The 19,967-nt window shown below is 46.2% G+C and overlaps 1 protein-coding gene across 3 annotated transcripts in view; it reads left to right on the top strand.

The window, feature by feature from the left end:
• The window catches only part of LOC311116507 (tyrosine-protein kinase RYK-like), a 97,235-nt gene that overhangs the window by 33,915 nt on the left and 43,353 nt on the right, over positions 1-19,967 (top strand). For 2 of the 3 annotated variants that reach the window (XM_084191595.1, XM_084191594.1), the window contains exons 5-8: positions 3,310-3,372; positions 6,221-6,359; positions 9,860-9,960; positions 19,215-19,298. In XM_084191595.1, coding sequence (XP_084047721.1) covers positions 3,310-3,372; positions 6,221-6,359; positions 9,860-9,960; positions 19,215-19,298 — 387 coding nt within the window. The remainder of the gene's footprint in view (positions 1-3,309; positions 3,373-6,220; positions 6,360-9,859; positions 9,961-19,214; positions 19,299-19,967) is intronic. The other variant, XM_084191596.1, reaches the window with a different exon arrangement.

Genomic DNA, 19,967 nt, shown 5'->3' with positions numbered 1-19,967 from the left:
TCACCACATATCTATCTTCTCCCACTGCCGGCCACCGGGCTAGTGAGTGGAAATGCCAACCGGATGCTTCAAATGGAATGTCTGGCTCTTTGTTCTGTCTGTGCTGCAATTGCATGACCACTGCATGATAGACTTGTTTACTGTGGTTGCTAGGCAATGCAAATAAACGTCCTACTGCAGGGCTTGACGTTAACAGGGGACAAAAAAATAAATTAAAGTTGGCCAAGAAAAATATAGATTTAAGTTGTCCGAAAGGACAAGTGAAAAAAAATAAATAAATAAATCACACACAAATCACAATATCAAACAATTATTCCGATCAGAGAGGCCAACATTGGAATAATATTAAAATCTATTTTTCATGTAGCCTGCAAAAATAGAAAGTGTAGGTGAATTGGCTACAGCCTCATGTCCAAACCGATGCTGACATGCATGAGGGAGGCGCCAGAAAACGGAGCCAAACTTTAATGACTTTTTAATTAGATGAATTTAGGCTAAACACCAGTCATGTTTGACAAATATAATGAAGGATAATTTAACATCTAAAGGCTTGACATAGTCGACATAGGCTACTCGAGGCACGGTTCATTCAGATCAAATGGTCACAAGACCGGAGAGTGAAGGACATTGCCTGTTGCACATCACCCACCTTGAATCTGAGCGGAGGCGGTCTGCGTTTTGAAACTATTTCATTATTTAGTCTTAAGATGTTATTAGCTCAGTTGGTAGAGCATGGCGTTTGCAATGCCAGGGTTGTGGGTTCGTTTCCCACGGGGGGGCCAGTATAAAAAAATAAAAACATTTTAAAAAAAACATGTATGCACTCACTAACTGTAAGTCGCTCTGGATAAGAGCGTCTGCTAAATGACTTTAAAAAAATAAAAAATAAACATGTTGGGAGGGGGTGGGTGCCAAGCTGACAGATGGAATTGTTTTAAGATGGTCATACTATGGATCATTTAGCTATTTGATTTTGAATTTTAGGACCCCTTTAGGTATAAAAAAAAAAAAAGGATTTGATAAAATATAGATTTTGGCCTTTACTACTGTGGCCAATTGAAACGCATTGAATAACACATTCATAAATGGCAAAAAGGACAGGTTACCTTCAGACGAGTCCCGTGACACTTGTGGAGGTCCTAAAGCAAAAACGGGGAACACCATCGTGTTCGTGAGAATCTCCCCTTTCTGACGCTACCAATCAGAAGTTGGCACATTGACGGTACCGACTTCAGACGACTTTCCTGACACTTTACGCTAAACGGTCTGATCTGTTGCATCAGCCTCATTGCTTTTTATCAAATGTTTATGTGCAGTGGTTGTATGCATTTTGGATCTATTGTCCCGGAAATGTCCCAGAGTCTGTTTTCAACCATAGACATGATTTTTATTGTGCCAGGGACAACCTTAATGTTGAGCCCTGGAGGTAATTATTTTATGAAGACAAAGTATTTGGTTGTAATTGTGATGTTGCAATATTTTATAGGCTACCAAGGGTGGCCAACCATCCTTCAAGAGAGCCTTAAAGGGGCAGTGTTGTATTTTGAGACAGGCTTGATTATGCAGAGAGTAGCCTACATGTCTTTTCTGATTCTCTATGGTAAATACACATTTTATTTTCTAATGTGGTTCCTTGCATCATACAATTATGTACAAATTGTGTTGGGGGGGATAAATGACTTGAGCATTTGGACAAGTAAAAAATCTGTCCTACTTGTCCAAAGGACAAGTGGCTAAAAAAGTGAATGTCAAGTCCTGTATTGCTGCTCCTGGAAGCCCTGTATTGCTGCTCCTGGAAGCCCTGTATTGCTGCTCCTGGAAGCCCTGTATTGCTGCTCCTGGAAGCCCTGTATTGCTGCTCCTGGAAGCCCTGTATTGCTGCTCCTGGAAGCCCTGTATTGCTGCTCCTGGAAGCCCTGTATTGCTGCTCCTGGAAGCCCTGTATTGCTGCTCCTGGAAGCCCTGTATTGCTTCTCCTGGAAGCCCTGTACTGCTGCTCCTGGAAGCCCTGTACCGCTGCTCCTGGAAGCCCTGTACCGCTGCTCCTGGAAGCCCTGTATTGCTGCTCCTGGAAGCCCTGTACTGCTGCTCTTGGAAGCCCTGTACTGCTGCTCCTGGAGGCCCTGTACTGCTGCTCCTGGAAGCCCTGTATTGCTGCTCCTGGAAGCCCTGTATTGCTGCTCCTGGAAGCCCTGTATTGCTGCTCCTGGAAGCCCTGTATTGCTGCTCCTGGAAGCCCTGTATTGCTGCTCCTGGAAGCCCTGTATTGCTGCTCCTGGAAGCCCTGTATTGCTGCTCCTGGAAGCCCTGTATTGCTGCTCCTGGAAGCCCTGTATTGCTGCTCCTGGAAGCCCTGTATTGCTTCTCCTGGAAGCCCTGTACTGCTGCTCCTGGAAGCCCTGTACCGCTGCTCCTGGAAGCCCTGTACCGCTGCTCCTGGAAGCCCTGTATTGCTGCTCCTGGAAGCCCTGTACTGCTGCTCTTGGAAGCCCTGTACTGCTGCTCCTGGAGGCCCTGTACTGCTGCTCCTGGAAGCCCTGTATTGCTGCTCCTGGAAGCTGCGCAGCAGACAGAGATGAGAGGAGAAAATGGTGCTCCTTCATTTTGCCATTCAAACTGTTATAACGGTGACCGGGGACATTTTTTTTCCTGACAAATAACCACAACCCAGAACTCCATGACTATCACAGCCCTACTATCAGTGTTAGTCCTGTGTTTGGGTGCAGTGTGTGTGTTTTGAGGCCCAGTTCCTCTCCTCTTTAATGAGGTAGGGGTGTGTGTCAGCACCTTGGTATGGTTCTCCCTCAGGCAGCTATAGCAGTGCTGAGTTGATGTGAGGGTTATGTTGAGGGAAAGGGTGTTTTGTCTTAAGCTCTGCTGCTACTATTTTTAAACCCCACTAGATAATTACACGCACACGCTCTTGTAATGGCCCACAGCCTACTTGTCATTTGCTTGCTTAGAGGAAACTGACAATAAATCTAATAAATCTGCCCGGACGGCTTATTTTTAAGCACATGAATCAAATCAGCCACCTGAGGAGGATGGTGTTTGTATGCCCCTCTCTCTCTCCCTCTGCCCAATATACCATGTTGTAAAATGGTGTCTGTCTGTCCAGGACTGTTAAGCAGCTGGCTATTTCCAAGTTGTATCACATCTTGGTACATGCTTAGTTTGTGTCAATCAGTGTGGCTACAGCCTTGTCTGGCAGACCTCCTGTGTTACCTCGCCATCCTTATCTATCCGTTAATGTTTTACTGTTTCCTGTCCTAACTCTTTCTTCTTCCTCCTCCTGTGTATCTCTAACAGGAATGCATTCTGATCCCAAGATTCCTCCGGTCTCCAACAACAAGACCATTCAGAGACCAGAGAGTAAGTAGGTCAATATATCATACATCATATATCCTGTCCCCTAAAGCAGCTCCATATAGACATACATCATATATCCTGTCCCCTAAAGCAGCTCCATATATCATACATCATATATCCTGTCCCCTAAAGCAGCTCCATATAGACATACATCATATATCCTGTCCTCTAAAGCAGCTCCATATATCATACATCATATATCCTGTCCCCTAAAGCAGCTCCATATAGACATACATCATATATCCTGTCCCCTAAAGCAGCTCCATATATCATACATCATATATCCTGTCCCCTAAACCAGCTCCATATATCATACATCATATATCCTGTCCTCTAAAGCAGCTCCATATATCATACATCATATATCCTGTCCCCTAAAGCAGCTCCATATAGACATACATCATATATCCTGTCCCCTAAAGCAGCTCCATATATCATACATCATATATCCTGTCCCCTAAAGCAGCTCCATATAGACATACATCATATATCCTGTCCCCTAAAGCAGCTCCATATATCATACATCATATATCCTGTCCTCTAAAGCAGCTCCATATATCATACATCATATATCCTGTCCCCTAAAGCAGCTCCATACACCCTCTAGTAAAGTCCTTTTGCCCACCTAGACTAGGATGTTACAGTGGACAGACTCTGCTCAGACTAAGTAGCAGTACACAACTACGGAGTTAAATATGGAACACAATGAATTGTAAAACTCTTTTTAGCTCAAACCCTGTAGGAGCCTCTCGTAAGAATCTGACAGTTCTGTTCTAAAGGCAAATGGCTCTTGGTGATCATTTCCTTCATCGTTAGTTCTACAGGAATCCTCTTTTTAAGACCACACGTCTGCTGTAGGATGTATACAGCCATGCAGTGCAATAACCCCCCCCCCCCCACTCCTCCACCTCTCCAGTCATCTGCTATAGACTCTGCCACAGCAAGGCCGTGTAACAAGAGTATGATACTAGACCTAGAGGGAGATGTGTTTGTCCTTTTCAAACTCTCTCTGATGCCCCCCCCCCCCCCCCCCCCCCTTTTTTATGATTATTTGTGTATAGTATTGTACTTTTTAAACATTTACTGCACTGCTGGAGCTAGAAACACAAGCATTTCACTTCACCTGCTTTAACATCTGCTAATCTGTGTACGCGACAAATACAATTTTATTTGATGAATTGATTTGACACCCTTTAAACCCCCCTGTGCTACTTTTGAGATCCCTCTTTCAAAGTCACTGAGATCTCTTCTAGCCATGGTAGCAAACATAATTATAAATGACCCTAAGGATGATGGGATGTTAACCGCTTAATTAACTCAGGAACCACACCTGTGTGGAAGCACCTGCTTTCAATATACTTTGTATCCCTCATTTACTCAAGTGGTTCCTTTACTTTGGCAGTTACCTTTATTTGACCAGTCTGTTGACCTTGGATCCTCTCCTCCAGATGGAGTATCCATCCCTACCACCTCTACCAGGGCGTTCTATATCAGTGTTGTGCTGTCTGTCTCTTTCTGACCTCTGACCCTCTCTCTCCTCCAGATGGAGTATCCATCCCTACCACCTCTACCAGGGTGTTCTCTATCAGTGCTGTCTGTCTGTCTCTTTCTGACCTCTGACTCTCTCTCTCCTCCAGATGGAGTATCCATCCCTACCACCTCTACCAGAGTCTTCTATATCAGTGCTGTCTGTCTGTCTCTTTCTGACCTCTGACCCTCTCTCTCCTCCAGATGGAGTATCCATCCCTACCACCTCTACCAGAGTCTTCTATATCAGTGCTGTCTGTCTGTCTCTTTCTGACCTCTGACCCTCTCTCTCCTCCAGATGGAGTATCCATCCCTACCACCTCTACCAGAGTCTTCTATATCAGTGTTGTGCTGTCTGTCTCTTTCTGACCTCTGACTCTCTCTCTCCTCCAGATGGAGTATCCATCCCTACCACCTCTACCAGGGTGTTCTCTATCAGTGTTGTGCTGTCTGTCTCTTTCTGACCTCTGACCCTCTCTCTCCTCCAGATGGAGTATCCATCCCTACCACCTCTACCAGAGTCTTCTATATCAGTGCTGTCTGTCTGTCTCTTTCTGACCTCTGACTCTCTCTCTCCTCCAGATGGAGTATCCATCCCTACCACCTCTACCAGGGTGTTCTCTATCAGTGTTGTGCTGTCTCTCTTTCTGACCTCTGACCCTCTCTCTCCTCCAGATGGAGTATCCATCCCTACCACCTCTACCAGAGTCTTCTATATCAGTGCTGTCTGTCTCTTTCTGACCTCTGACTCTCTCTCTCCTCCAGATGGAGTATCCATCCCTACCACCTCTACCAGGGTGTTCTCTATCAGTGTTGTGCTGTCTGTCTCTTTCTGACCTCTGACCCTCTCTCTCCTCCAGATGGAGTATCCATCCCTACCACCTCTACCAGAGTCTTCTATATCAGTGCTGTCTGTCTGTCTCTTTCTGACCTCTGACTCTCTCTCTCCTCCAGATGGAGTATCCATCCCTACCACCTCTACCAGGGTGTTCTATATCAGTGCTGTCTGTCTCTCTTTCTGACCTCTGACTCTCTCTCTCCTCCAGATGGAGTATCCATCCCTACCACCTCTACCAGGGTGTTCTCTATCAGTGTTGTGCTGTCTCTCTTTCTGACCTCTGACCCTCTCTCTCCTCCAGATGGAGTATCCATCCCTACCACCTCTACCAGAGTCTTCTATATCAGTGCTGTCTGTCTCTTTCTGACCTCTGACTCTCTCTCTCCTCCAGATGGAGTATCCATCCCTACCACCTCTACCAGAGTCTTCTATATCAGTGTTGTGCTGTCTGTCTCTTTCTGACCTCTGACTCTCTCTCTCCTCCAGATGGAGTATCCATCCCTACCACCTCTACCAGAGTCTTCTATATCAGTGTTGGGGTCTGCTGTGCTGTCATCTTCCTGGTAGCCATCGTCCTGGCTGTTATGCATTTACACAGCATGAAGAGAGTAGAACTGGATGACAGGTCAGTACCTGGGGACCCTAAGGAGGATCAATAAAGTTGTATGGAATTGAATTCTCACACAGCGTGCTGTCCCTTTTTTAGACTGGGGTGCGTCCATTCATCCTGTGTTCCCCTAACCTTCTCACTTCAACTGATCTCCGTTTACAGTGCCCTCCGTCAAATGTTTTATTTTGGCTCTATACTTTGAAAGTTTGGATTTGAAATCAAACATAGTCCTCCCATTTTCAGGAGACCAAAAGTATTGGGACAAATTCACATAGGTGTAGTAAAAAGTGAAGTATTTGTTCCAATAAGCTTCTAAATGAATGTGGATGCTACCATGATTACGGATAACCGTGAATAATGATGAGTGAGAAAGTCAGATGCACAAATATCCTACCCCCCCGTTATTGTAATGGTGAGAACTTTTCTTTTGTTGTTATTTACAATAAAAGTGACTCCAAAATGACACAGGACATTATTTACAATTTCACTTCTATTGGGCACAAAATAATCTGAAACGCAACCAAAACAAACAGCAAATACATCCAACAAATGTGTAGAGTCACGAGCGTGATGTAGTCATTGCGTGCTACGAATACGGAACCAAATACTTGTTACTACTTGAATACACATACAAGTTAATTTGTCCCAATACGTTTGGTCCTCTAAAATGTGTGTGTGTGGGGGGGGGGGTACTATGTACAAAAAGTGCTGTAATTTCTAAACGGTTCACCTGATATGGATGAAAATACCCACGAATTAAAGCTGACAGTCTGCACTTTAACCTCACAGTCATTGTTTGATTTTAAAATCCAAACTATTGGGAGTATAGAGCCAAAATAAGAAAAAAATGCATCACTGTCACAATAATTACAGAGGGCACTGTATTTGGTGACTGAACACACACACACCAGGGTTTCCTTTAGCCCGTAATTCAATAAATGAAAAGCCGATAAGTAAGATTGTTGCCGGCCAAATTGACTGGGCGAAAAAACAAAAAAACAATCCCATTGCAAAATAATGCTTTTTATCAATTGATGGAAATAAGTCGATGGAAATACATTTGACCGTCAAGCTTATTGGTGTGTGTGTGTGTGTGTGTGTAGGTTAATTTGCATAATTCTGTGGCATGAAATTGGCACGTGTTGTCGTTAGTCAACATGTATCTTATTAACCACCCATACACACAAATGTATGCACGCATGACTGTATGTCGCTTTGGATAAAAGCGTCTGCTAAGTGGCTTAATATTATTATTATTATTATTATTATTATTATTATTATTATTATTATCACATGCGCACAGCATACAGAGCCTATTTTGATCTGAATATCACCTCTGCACTAGAGCTCCAGCTGCCAGCTCCGCAGTTCGTTGCTGCTGGAGTGAAATTATTATTATTCTAAATGCAATTGTGTGTTTAACTGTTTTGATGGCCTAGATTTAAAAAGAGCTACTATTTATTTATTTTTCTCGACTGCCAGCCTAATTGAAGCCATTCAAGGCTTAGCGCGTTACCCACCACTTTGCAATGTGAGCTGGAGGCTTTTTGCTTTTTGAAAACTGATACTTCATTCTTTACTTCATATTAATTGTCTTTAACTTGCTTCAAAATGTGGCCAAAATCCGACCATTGAAACGTGGAGGCAATTGTTTTATAAAGACTTCATCTATGCAATGGAAACCGGCATTTCTCTCCTGTTCTATTGGTTTTCATATCAACTTTCATTCGCTGTCCAGAAGCCAAAGGAACAATCCCAGTCATATTAGCATCCCATCCTAGTTGTTGCATCTTTAGATTCCTCCTCTTTCTTTCTAAGTTTTTTTAATGGAGATTTTCATCTGTCAGCCGTTGAACCGCTCGCATCAGGTGCGCCGTTTAGAATGGTGTTTTCACGCAAAACTGCTTCGTTACTTGAGTTGCATGTTCTGTTAAGATGACCGTGGGTGGACGCCCGAATGGGTCACCCCCCCGATGCATACGGTCTGGTAAATTTCTCAAATGGTCCATAAATAAAAAATCTTCCCGGTCACGTTGTCTGGCACCGGAAACCCTGACACACACACACACACACACACACACACACTCCTGACAACACCCAGGCCAGTCTTTATTTAACAATCCAGCCAAACCTAATTGGAGGAAATCTAAGTCATGAGAACCAGCACACTACACACTACACACACACACACACACACGACACACACACACACGACACACACACACACACTACACACACACACTACACACACACACACACCAGTGGAACCACAGCCCTGGTTAGGCCTGTGCCTCACTGCATTTACCCAGGGTTGTGTTCATTTAAGCATCAAATGTAAGAAAACTAACTCAAAAACAGTGAGGGACTACCTTAACTTGTCCAATAAGAAACAGTCATTTTCGGTTTCTGTTGCAAAACGCTTTGCTACGTTTTGCTAGGATGTGCGCTAATGAATACGTTTTATTTTGTTATATTTACTATGTTAGCTGTTTCCTATGCCATTGTCTCTACTGCAGTAGCATATTGATGTCTACACACAGTGCATCATAAGCCAGCACAGCTTTTAATATCTCCATAGATATGTGCTTTAGATGGGTTAGAACAAGTTGAAACCTGCACAATGGTTATAAAGAGGATATTCATCTGTATTATTTCAGTTATCGGAAGGACCCACATTAACAAGGCTTCTCAGTGCTGATCAGTCATAATGTAGATGACAGGATGACCTGATCCTAGATCACCATTCCTACTCACAAGTATGGATGTGGTCTGAATTAGATTTCCAACAACAGGATTTTCAGGTTCACTACTTTTTATAGATTTCTACCACCGATTCCATCTTGGTAGGTTCATATCAGTCAGTCTCAGTGTTATCTCAGGCCATTGTTGATATGAATCATCCGTTTCTCTCGCTCTTGAATAAATTCTCACATACTCCCACAGCCAGCCAGGAATCTATCTAATTCAATATTTGAGATAAATCGAGTTGCTTTAATGCTGTTTATTAGGGTTGGTTTGATTGAATCAGTCTGCTGTTGGTGAGGATGTGAACAGACAGACCCTCCTGGTATTCTAAATGGGAAGATGCTAAACAGGATTTCTTAGTGGCGTGTTGTACAGCAGTGATGGGTTCTCTCTCTGTTAAAGTCTGGTTTGAGACCTAGCAGGACAGAACAGGCTGCCCCAGGACGATGTCATAGGGTGCCTGGCCAGGTGGCCAATAGGAGCAGAGCAGGTGTTTTTTAACTGAAAAATGACTTTATATAATGATGTTAGAGACGTGTGTTGTGAAGTTGCTTTCTTCCTCGTTCCTGAGTACGGTTCTCATCCCCTCTCTCCTCCCCTCCTTCCTGAGTACGGTTCTCATCCCCTCTCTCCTCTCCTCCTTCCTGAGTACGGTTCTCATCCCCTCTCTCCTCTCCTCCTTCCTGAGTACGGTTCTCATCCCCTCTCTCCTCTCCTCCTTCCTGAGTACGGTTCTCATCCCCTCTCTCCTCTCCTCCTCTGTGTTCCAGTGTCTCGGACAGCGGTAGTTCCCAGGGCCTGTCCCAGCCGTCCACCCAGACTACCCAGTACCTGAGAGCTGACACACCTAACAACGCCACCCCTGTCACCAGTAAGACACATGCAAACGCGCGCACGCAAACACACACACACACGCAAACACACACACACGCAAACACACACACACACACGCAAACACACACACACACGCAAACACACACACACACACACGCAAACACACACACGCGCAAACACACACACACGCGCAAACACACACACACACGCGCAAACACACGCGCAAACACACACACACGCAAACGCACACACACACACACACACACATACAAGCACACACAAGAAACAGTAAGACACTTCGACGACTCTACACCCCCATCTACACTCACACAGAAAATAACAGCAAGCTTATCCAAGAACATCTTATCATATTCAACTTCCAAGGTGCCGTAACTAACAGGTTCTGACAATGTCCTGGTCCAGCCAGTTGTTTGCAGTGAGTCCTCAGCGTCTGTGTGCTGTGTGGCATTGCTAAATCCTGTCTCTTTTGACACTTACTTGCATTACTTTGGTATTTTCTTATGCCATGGACTGATGGTCACAAACATTCTTTACTTTAACGATAGGATCTGTGTCCTTGTTGAATACACACACACCTTCTGATGCCGGCACCATGATAAGATTAGAATCATGGAGTTAGAATACTAGAATGGACATGAACCTTCTCATGATGGGATAAAGGTCAGCCATTTTGGTCAGGGAGTTGGTCAACCATGGATTGCCAGTGCTGTGAAAAATAATGAATTTGAAGAATGTATCTGTATGTTTGTTAGCTAGCTAGCTAGTTTTAGAGGAATTATTTTATATACATTTTTCAAATTAACTGCCAATATGTCAACATTACATTCAAACAATGCAGTCAATCCACAGCAATACACTGGCTGAAATCAGTTGATAGGACTTAGACAAGTTGTAAATGCAACAAGTACTGATATTGTATCATATAATAGCACTCACAGCTGTCTGTTTTACAAATATTCTAGAGGCTATTTATACAGAACATTTGTATGAAACCAATATAAACTGTATTTATAATTATAAGACAATATTTTAGGTTACAATTCGTTTACACGATTTCTGATATATCACAGGATTCTGCCTCTAATGCTATTCATTCCAATTAGACTGGTTTGGATTTGTCCCTGACCAATATGGCTGCAATTTCCTTGCCTGGCTAGCCATCCACATCGCTCTGGCCAACTGACATTTCTTCCCCACGATGAGTCTGGGTTTGCTTCCCTCCCCGGCGATTTCTAGAACGCAAACACATTCTGACCGTTCTGATTGGACCCAGAAACGGATGGGCTGGGCCAGAGTTGGCCTCCATGATGATGACGTTCTCAACTTTTGATACTCTGATTTGTTAGAGACCATCCAATCGTTGGTCAATTTTGTACAACGTCCCTAATTTTTAAGTCGCACAAATTACTTCTAGGATGGCAGTCTCAGACTGAATATACACTGATCAAAAATATAAACGCAACATGTAAAGTGTTAGTCCCATGTTTCATGAGCTGAAATAAAAGTTCCCAGAAATTTTCCAGACGTACAAAAAGCTTATTTCTCTCAAATTTTGTGCACGAATGTGTTTACATCCCTGTTAGTGAGCATTTCTCCTTTGCCAAGATAAACCATCCACCTGACAGGTGTGGCATATCAAGAAGCTGATTAAACAGCATGATCATTACACAGGTGCACCTTGTGCTGGGGACAATAAAAGGCCACTCTAAAATGTGCAGTTCTGTCACACAATACAATGCCACAGATGTTTTGAGGGAGCGTGCAGTTTGGCATGCTGACTGCAGGAATGTCCACCAGAGCTGTTGCCAGAGAATGTAATGTTAATTTCACTACCATAAGCTGCCTCCAACGTCGTTTTAGAGAATTTGGCAGTACGTCCATCCGGCCTCACAACCGCAGACCACGAGTAACCACGCCAGCCCAGGACCTCCACATCCGGCTTCTTCACCTGCGGGATCGTCTGAGACCAGCCACCCAGACAGCTGATGAAACTGAGGAGTATTTCTGTCTATAATAAAGCCCTTTTGTGGGGGCAAAAACTAATTCTGATTGCCCACCCATGGCTGCGCCCCTGCCCAGTCATGTGAAATCCATAGATTAGGGCCTAATGAATTTATTTCAATTGACAGATTTTCCTTATATGAACTGTAACTGAAATTGTTGCATGATGCGTTTTATATTTTTGTTCAGTGTATGTAGCGATCAATAGAGGAATTAAATTCAAGGCCATTCTGAAACTGAGGGTTTATAAGAAATAGCCCCTGTAGTAATTTAATAGGATCTATATGGTATATGTCTATATTATCTGTAGGAACTATGCTTGTGTGGGATGTGGATCTACACTGAATGTACAAAACATTAGAAACACTGTCCTAATATTGAGTTGCACCCCCTTTTGCCCTCAGAACAGCCTCAATTCGTCGGGGCATGGACTCTACAAGGTGTCGAAAGCGTTCCACAGGGATGCTGGCCCATGTTGACTCCAATACTTTCCCACAGTAGTGTCAAGTTGGCTGGATGTCCTTTTGGTGGTGGACCATTCTTGGTACACACTGGAAACTGTTGAGCGTGGAAAAACCCGGGAGCGTTGCAGTTCTTGACACACTCAAACCGTTGTGCCTGGCACCTACTACGATACCCCGATCAAAGGCACTTCAATATTTTGTCTTGGCACACATACACACTACTGGTCAAAAGTTTGGACACATCTACTCATTCAAGGGTTTTTCTTTATTTTTACTATTTTCTACATTCTACATAGTGAAAACATCAAACCTATGAAATAACACATATGGAATCATGTAGTAACCAAAAAGGTGTTAAACAAATCAAAATCTATTTTATATTTGAGATTCTTCAAATAGCCACCCTTTGCCTTGATGACAGCTTTGCACACTCTTGGCATTCTCTGGCTTGTACTGTACACAATTCATGTCTCAATTGTCTCAATGCTTAAAAATCCTTATTTAACCTGTCTCCTCCCCTTCATCTACACTGATTTGAAGTGGATTTAACAGGTGACATCAATAAGGGATCATAGCTTTCACCTGGATTCACCTGGTCAGTCTATGTCATGGAAAGAGCAGGTATTCTTAATGTTTTTCTTGAAATCAAATAGAGCCAACTAAAGGCGTTAACCCTCCACATCTCTCAAGACAGCTGGAGCACCTGGGCCAGCCACTCTTAAACACCTGACTAATGAGATGACAAGCCAGCACAGGTGTGACACATACTGACTAACACCAATCGGTGCGCCCAACTTGCTAACGTCCAACCTCGAAATATAAATGGAAAAACCAAAGCCTGTAACACCTTCCCCCTAAAGACAACAAATATATTCTATATATGTTTGCGCACAAACAGAAAACAACTTCCATTTCACAACATGATCAACTTAAATGGGTCACAGTCACACGTCCGTCCGTCTGTCTTGATGTGCACCCTGGTGAAAAGTAGTGCACTACAGTGCATTCAGGAAGTATTCAGACCCCTTCCCCTTTTCCACATTACAGCCTTCTTCTAAAATGGATTAAATAAAAATATCATACTTCTACACACAATACCCCATAATGACAAAGTGAAAACAGATTTTATAGAAATGTTTGCAAATTTATACAAAATAAAAAACAGAAACCTTATTTACATAAGTATTCAGACCCTTTGCTATGAGACTTGAAATTGAGCTCAGGTGCATCCTGTTTCTATTGATCATCCTTGAAATGTTTCTACAACTTGATTGGAGTCCACCTGTGGTAAATTCAATTGATTGGACATGATTTGGAAAGGCACACACCTGTCTATATAAGGTCCCACAGTTGACAGTGCATGTCAGAGCAAAAACCAAGCCATGAGGTCGAAGGAATTCTCCGTAGAGCTCCGAGACAGGATTGTGTCGAGGCACAGATCTGGGGAAGGGTACCAAAACATTTCTGCAGCATTGAAGGTCCCCAAGAACACAGTGGCCTCCATCATTCTTAAATGGAAGGAGTTTGGAATCACCAAGACTCTTCCTAGAGCAGGGCGCCCGGCCAAACTGAGCAATCGGGGGAAAAGGGCCTTGGTCAGGGAGGTGACCAAGAACCCGATGGTCACTCTGACAGAGCTCTAGAGTTCATCTGTGGAGATGGGAGAACCTTCCAGAAGGACAACCATCTCTGCAGCACTCCACCAATCAGGCCTTTATGGTAGAGTGGCCAGACGGAAGCCACTCAGTAAAAGGCACATGACAGCCCACTTGGAGTTTGCAAAAAGGCACCTAAAGACTCTCAGACCATGAGAAACAAGATTCTCCGGTCTGATGAAACCAACATTGAACACTTTGGCCTGAATGCCAAGCGTCACATTTGGAGGAAACCTAGCACCATCGTTTCGGTGAAGCATGGTGGTGGCAGTATCATGCTGTGGGGATGTTTTTCAGCAGCAGGGACTGGGAGACTAGTCAGGATCGAGGGAAAGGTGAACGGCGCAAAGTACAGAGAGATCCTTGATGAAAACCTGCGCCAGAGCGCTCAGGACCTCAGACTGGGGCGACGGTTCACCTTCCAACAGGATAATGACCCTAAGCACACAGCCAAGACAACAGTCTCTGATTGTCCTTGAATGGCCCAGCCAGAGTCCGGACTTGAACCCGATCGAACATCTCTGGAGAGACCTGAAAATAGCTGTGCAGCAACACTCCCCATTCAACCTGACAGCGCTTGAGAGGATCTGCAGAGAAGAATGGGAGAAACTCCCCAAATACAGGTGTGCCAAGCTTGTAGCGTCATACCCAAGAAGACTTGAGGCTGTAATCGCTGCCAAAGGCGCTTCAACAAAGTACTGAGCAAAGGGTCTGAATACTTATGTAAATGTAATATTTCAGTTTTTTATTTTTAATAATGTCTAAACCTGTTTTTGCTTCGTCATTATGGGGTATTGTGTGTAGATTGATGAGGGGGAAAAAATACAATTTAATCAATTTTAAAATAAGGCTAACGTAACTGTGGAAAAAGTCAAGGGGTCTGAATACTTTCTGAATGTATATAGGGAATAGGATGCCATTAGGGATGCCTCCTGTTTCTCATCCCTACTGCCTGCTCTACTCTACTGTCACCAGAACTGCATTCCTCCTTCAAACACCATCATGTCTGTGATGGAAATCATCTAATTAGCTAAACTGGAGTCAGAAGGTTGTGAGAAACAAGACCGGATTCTTGTGGCAGACAAGGGCCTGTCTCTGTTGAGAGGGTTATATCTGTATGTTTGTCCCAAATGGCACCCTATTCAGTGCACTACTTTTGACCAGGGGCTGTAGGGAGTAGGGTTCCATTTGATACCTGCCCCCCCTGTGTCAAAGTGTCGTTGATGCGAGAGCAGCTCTCTGTTCTGTCACCTCAACTGTCTCTTTCAGATGTCTGAGATGGGAGCAGTAGGAGTCTTGCCCTGCCTGACATCACGTGGTCTTGTTTGATAATGTGAAGCGGTTGGGGTCTAAGCTATAGTAGTGGTAGTAGCAGTAGCAGTAGCAGTAGCAGTAGCAGTAGTAGTAGCAGTAGTAGTAGCCTAGTAAAGCTAAGCACTGTCCGTTCGGTTTAGTACTCATCATTAGTTTTGGAAAGGGATAGCCCCTCAAATACAGAGAGAGCTGATCCAGGGTGCTGGTGCCAGAGAGAGCTGATCCAGGGTGCTGGTGCCAGAGAGAGCTGATCCAGGGTGTTGGTGCCAGAGAGAGCTGATCCAGGGTGTTGGTGCCAGAGAGCTGATCCAGGGTGTTGGTGCCAGAGAGAGCTGATCCAGGGTGTTGGTGCCAGAGAGAGCTGATCCAGGGTGTTGGTGGTAGAAAGAGCTGATCCAGGGTGCCAGAGAGCTGATCCAGGGTGTCTGTGGTAGAGAGCTGATCCAGGGTGTCGGTGGTAGAGAGAGCTAATCCAGGGTGTCGGTGCCAGAGAGAGCTGATCCAGGGTGCTGGTGCCAGAGAGAGCTGATCCAGGGTGCTGGTGCCAGAGAGAGCTGATCCAGGGTGCTGGTGCCAGAGAGAGCTGATCCAGGGTGTTGGTGCCAGAGAGAGCTGATCCAGGGTGTTGGTGGTAGAAAGAGCTGATCCAGGGTGCCAGAGAGCTGATCCAGGGTGTCGGTGGTAAAGAGCTGATCCAGGGTGTCGGTGGTAGAGAGAGCTGATCCAGGGTGTTGGTGCCAGAGAGAGCTGATCCATGGTGTTGGTGCCAGAGAGAGCTGATCCATGGTGTTGGTGCCAGAGAGCTGATCCAGGGTGCCAGAGAGCTGATCCAGGGTGTCGGTGGTAGAGAGCTGATCCAGGGTGTCGGTGGTAGAGAGAGCTGATCCAGGGTGTCTGTGGTAGAGAGAGCTGATCCAGGGTGTCTGTGGTAGAGAGAGCTGATCCAGGGTGTCTGTGGTAGAGAGAGCTGATCCAGGGTGTCTGTGGTAGAGAGAGCTGATCCAGGGTGCCAGAGAGCTGATCCAGGGTGTCGGTGGTAGAGAGCTGATCCAGGGTGTCGGTGGTAGAGAGAGCTGATCCAGGGTGTCGGTGGTAAAGAGCTGATCCAGGGTGTCGGTGGTAGAGAGCTGATCCAGGGTGTCGGTGGTAGAGAGAGCTGATCCAGGGTGTCGGTGCCAGAGAGAGCTGATCCAGGGTGTTGGTGCCAGAGAGAGCTGATCCAGGGTGTTGGTGCCAGAGAGAGCTGATCCAGGGTGTTGGTGCCAGAAAGAGCTGATCCTGGGTGTTGGTGGTAGAGAGCTGATCCTGGGTGTTGGTGGTAGAGAGAGCTGATCCAGGGTGCCAGAGAGAGCTGATCCAGGGTGTCGGTGCCAGAGAGAGCTGATCCAGGGTGTCGGTGCCAGAGAGAGCTGATCCAGGGTGTCGGTGCCAGAGAGAGCTGATCCAGGGTGTCGGTGCCAGAGAGAGCTGATCCAGGGTGTCGGTGCCAGAGAGAGCTGATCCAGGGTGTCGGTGGTAGAAAGAGCTGATCCAGGGTGTTGGTGCCAGAGAGAGCTGATCCAGGGTGTTGGTGGTAGAAAGAGCTGATCCAGGGTGCCAGAGAGCTGATCCAGGGTGTCGGTGGTAGAGAGCTGATCCAGGGTGTCGGTGGTAGAGAGAGCTGATCCAGGGTGTCGGTGGTAGAGAGAGCTGATCCAGGGTGTCGGTGGTAGAGAGAGCTGATCCAGGATGTTGGTGCCAGAGAGCTGATCCAGGGTGCCAGTTAGAGCTGATCCAGGGTGCCGGTGGTAGAGAGAGCTGATCCAGGGTGCCAGAGAGAGCTGATCCAGGGTGTTGGTGGTAGAGGAGCTGATCCAGGGTGTTGGTGCCAGAGAGAGCTGATCCAGGGTGTTGGTGGTAGAGAGAGCTGATCCAGGGTGTCGGTGCCAGAGAGAGCTGATCCAGGGTGTCGGTGGTAGTGAGAGCTGATCCAGGGTGTTGGTGGTAGAGAGAGCTGATCCAGGGTGTCGGTGGTAGTGAGAGCTGATCCAGGGTGCCAGAGAGAGCTGATCCAGGGTGTAGGTGGTAGTGAGAGCTGATCCAGGGTGTCGGTGGTAGAGAGAGCTGTTCCAGGGTGCCAGAGAGAGCTGATCCAGGGTGTTGGTGGTAGAGAGAGCTGATCCAGGGTGTTGGTGGTAGATTGAGGGATTTTTTTTATTTTAATCAATTTTAGAATAAGGCTGTACGTAACAAAATGTGGAAAACTTCAAGGGGTCTGAATACTTTCCGAATCCACTGTATATCAACATTGTTTTTTCAGTTTCATTCCGTTCATGCCACCAACCATTTCCATTCATTGTGATTACCGTTTTTAAAAGCCAATTTATGCTTGATCCGAAAACGTGGTCTGAGGCTCCTTATGGAGAGTGAGGCGCAAGTACGTAGCCTCTGGAGGCATGCAGAGGCCAGATCGAGCTCCGTGCCGCATCGGCGTGCGCCTCCCAAATGTTGTAACAATGCGGAGTGCTCCGTATAGCTCCTCATTGACATGATTGGTTGACAGTAGGTGGGTGTGGGAGGTCCTGTATAAACGCAAACTCACTTCCTTGACAACTTCCTCTGCTCAACAGCTCTGTGCTGCTCCGCAAAGCACAAGAAGTATGAATGCGCTGACTTCTGCAGAGGCCGTATCACCCTAAACGCTGCACGGCCAATGCAGATGTCGGTTTGACCATGCCTTTTACTCAGTGGTGTTTACATGCGTCTGTGTAAGAGGGTGTATGTACACTGTGGCCATCTAGTGGCTGTGTCCTCCTATTACACGTTGTTGTGGCTGTTCAGCCCTCTACTGTCTTGTGGTTGCTTGCTTCAATGTGTTTAATGGTACCATCCAACACCAGCCATTTACCCAACCCTTAATCACCTCTGTTGCTCTCTCTCTCCAACTCTCCCTCCCTCCATCCCCCTCTCTCCAACTCTCCCTCCCTCCATCCCCCTCTCTCTCCAACTCTCCCTCCCTCCATCCATCCCCCTCTCTCTCCAACTCTCCCTCCCTCCCTCCATCCCCCTCTCTCTCCAACTCTCCCTCCCTCCCTCCATCCCCCTCTCTCTCCAACTCTCCCTCCCTCCCTCCATCCCCCTCTCTCTCCAACTCTCCCTCCCTCCCTCCATCCCCCTCTCTCTCCAACTCTCCCTCCATCCCCCTCTCTCTCCAACTCTCCCTCCCTCCATCCCCCTCTCTCTCCAACTCTCCCTCCCTCCATCCCTCTCTCTCCCCAACTCTCCCTCCCTCCCTCCCTCCATCCCTCTCTCTCCCCAACTCTCCCTCCCTCCATCCCCCTCTCTCTCCAACTCTCCCTCCCTCCCTCCATCCCCCTCTCTCTCCAACTCTCCCTCCATCCCCCTCTCTCTCCAACTCTCCCTCCCTCCCTCCCCCTCTCTCTCCCCAACTCTCCCTCCCTCCATCCCCCTCTCTCCCCAACTCTCCCTCCCTCCATCCCCCTCTCTCTCCCCAACTCTCCCTCCCTCCATCCCCCTCTCTCTCTCCAACTCTCCCTCCCTCCATCCCCCTCTCTCCCTCCAACTCTCCCTCCCTCCATCCCCCTCTCTCTCTCCAACTCTCCCTCCCTCCATCCCCCTCTCTCTCTCCAACTCTCCCTCCCTCCATCCCCCTCTCTCCCTCCAACTCTCCCTCCCTCCATCCCCCTCTCTCCCCAACTCTCCCTCCCTCCATCCCCCTCTCTCTCCCCAACTCTCCCTCCCTCCATCCCCCTCTCTCTCCCCAACTCTCCCTCCCTCCATCCCCCTCTCTCTCCCCAACTCTCCCTCCCTCCATTCCCCTGTCCTCTCACCATCAGACAATCACTCTGGCACTGCACCCATTCTCCAGCTTGCTGCTGCCACCTTCCCAAACCCTGGTGCCCCCATCCATGAAACCAAAAGTAAGTTCACTCACTTGTAGTCCAGTCTTACCATGGGCCCATCCATTGCACCTGTTTCAGAACTAGGCCCCTGTGTTTTGGGCAGTCATGTCACATGACCTGCATTTTGACCTTTTTTTATTTAAAGCTTTTTCATCAATCCGTCCCCTTTTTTTCTTATGTCAGATGGTCCAGCTCCGTCCTCAGACAACTATATTTCGTTTTAGGTGGATTTCTCTTTTCTGGACACAGCTTCAAATACAGGATAATCTAGGTCATGTGACATTATAGTCCAAAACACAGGGCCCAATTCATAACTTCTACTAACTCATTAGTTCTTCCCCATGTTTATTCTCTGTCATTTATATATGTCTACCTAATCCATCCACATTGCTGGAGTTGGCTCCGTCCTCTAAGTGCTCACTTTTCATGCTCCTTCCAGTAAATGTATTTCATTTAATCAGTACTATCATTGGGCGATGTTGCAGTGCCGTTCCTCGCAGTGAAAATGACTTAGTCTGATCTCATCACCAGGGCTGGTGGCACCATTATCCTATAATCTTGTAACGGACAATTATGGACAATGACCGTCAACAAATTTGTCATAATCGTCTCAATACATTTATTTGAGGAGGGATTTAACTTTATTTTCAAGTATATATAGTTGACCTAATAGCAGTTTAAAATGTT

The sequence above is a fragment of the Coregonus lavaretus genome (assembly GCF_964263955.1).
Source record: "Coregonus lavaretus genome assembly, contig: HAP1_SCAFFOLD_550, whole genome shotgun sequence".
Lineage (NCBI taxonomy): Eukaryota > Metazoa > Chordata > Actinopteri > Salmoniformes > Salmonidae > Coregonus > Coregonus lavaretus.
This window is presented reverse-complemented; position numbering and strand designations above follow the sequence as displayed.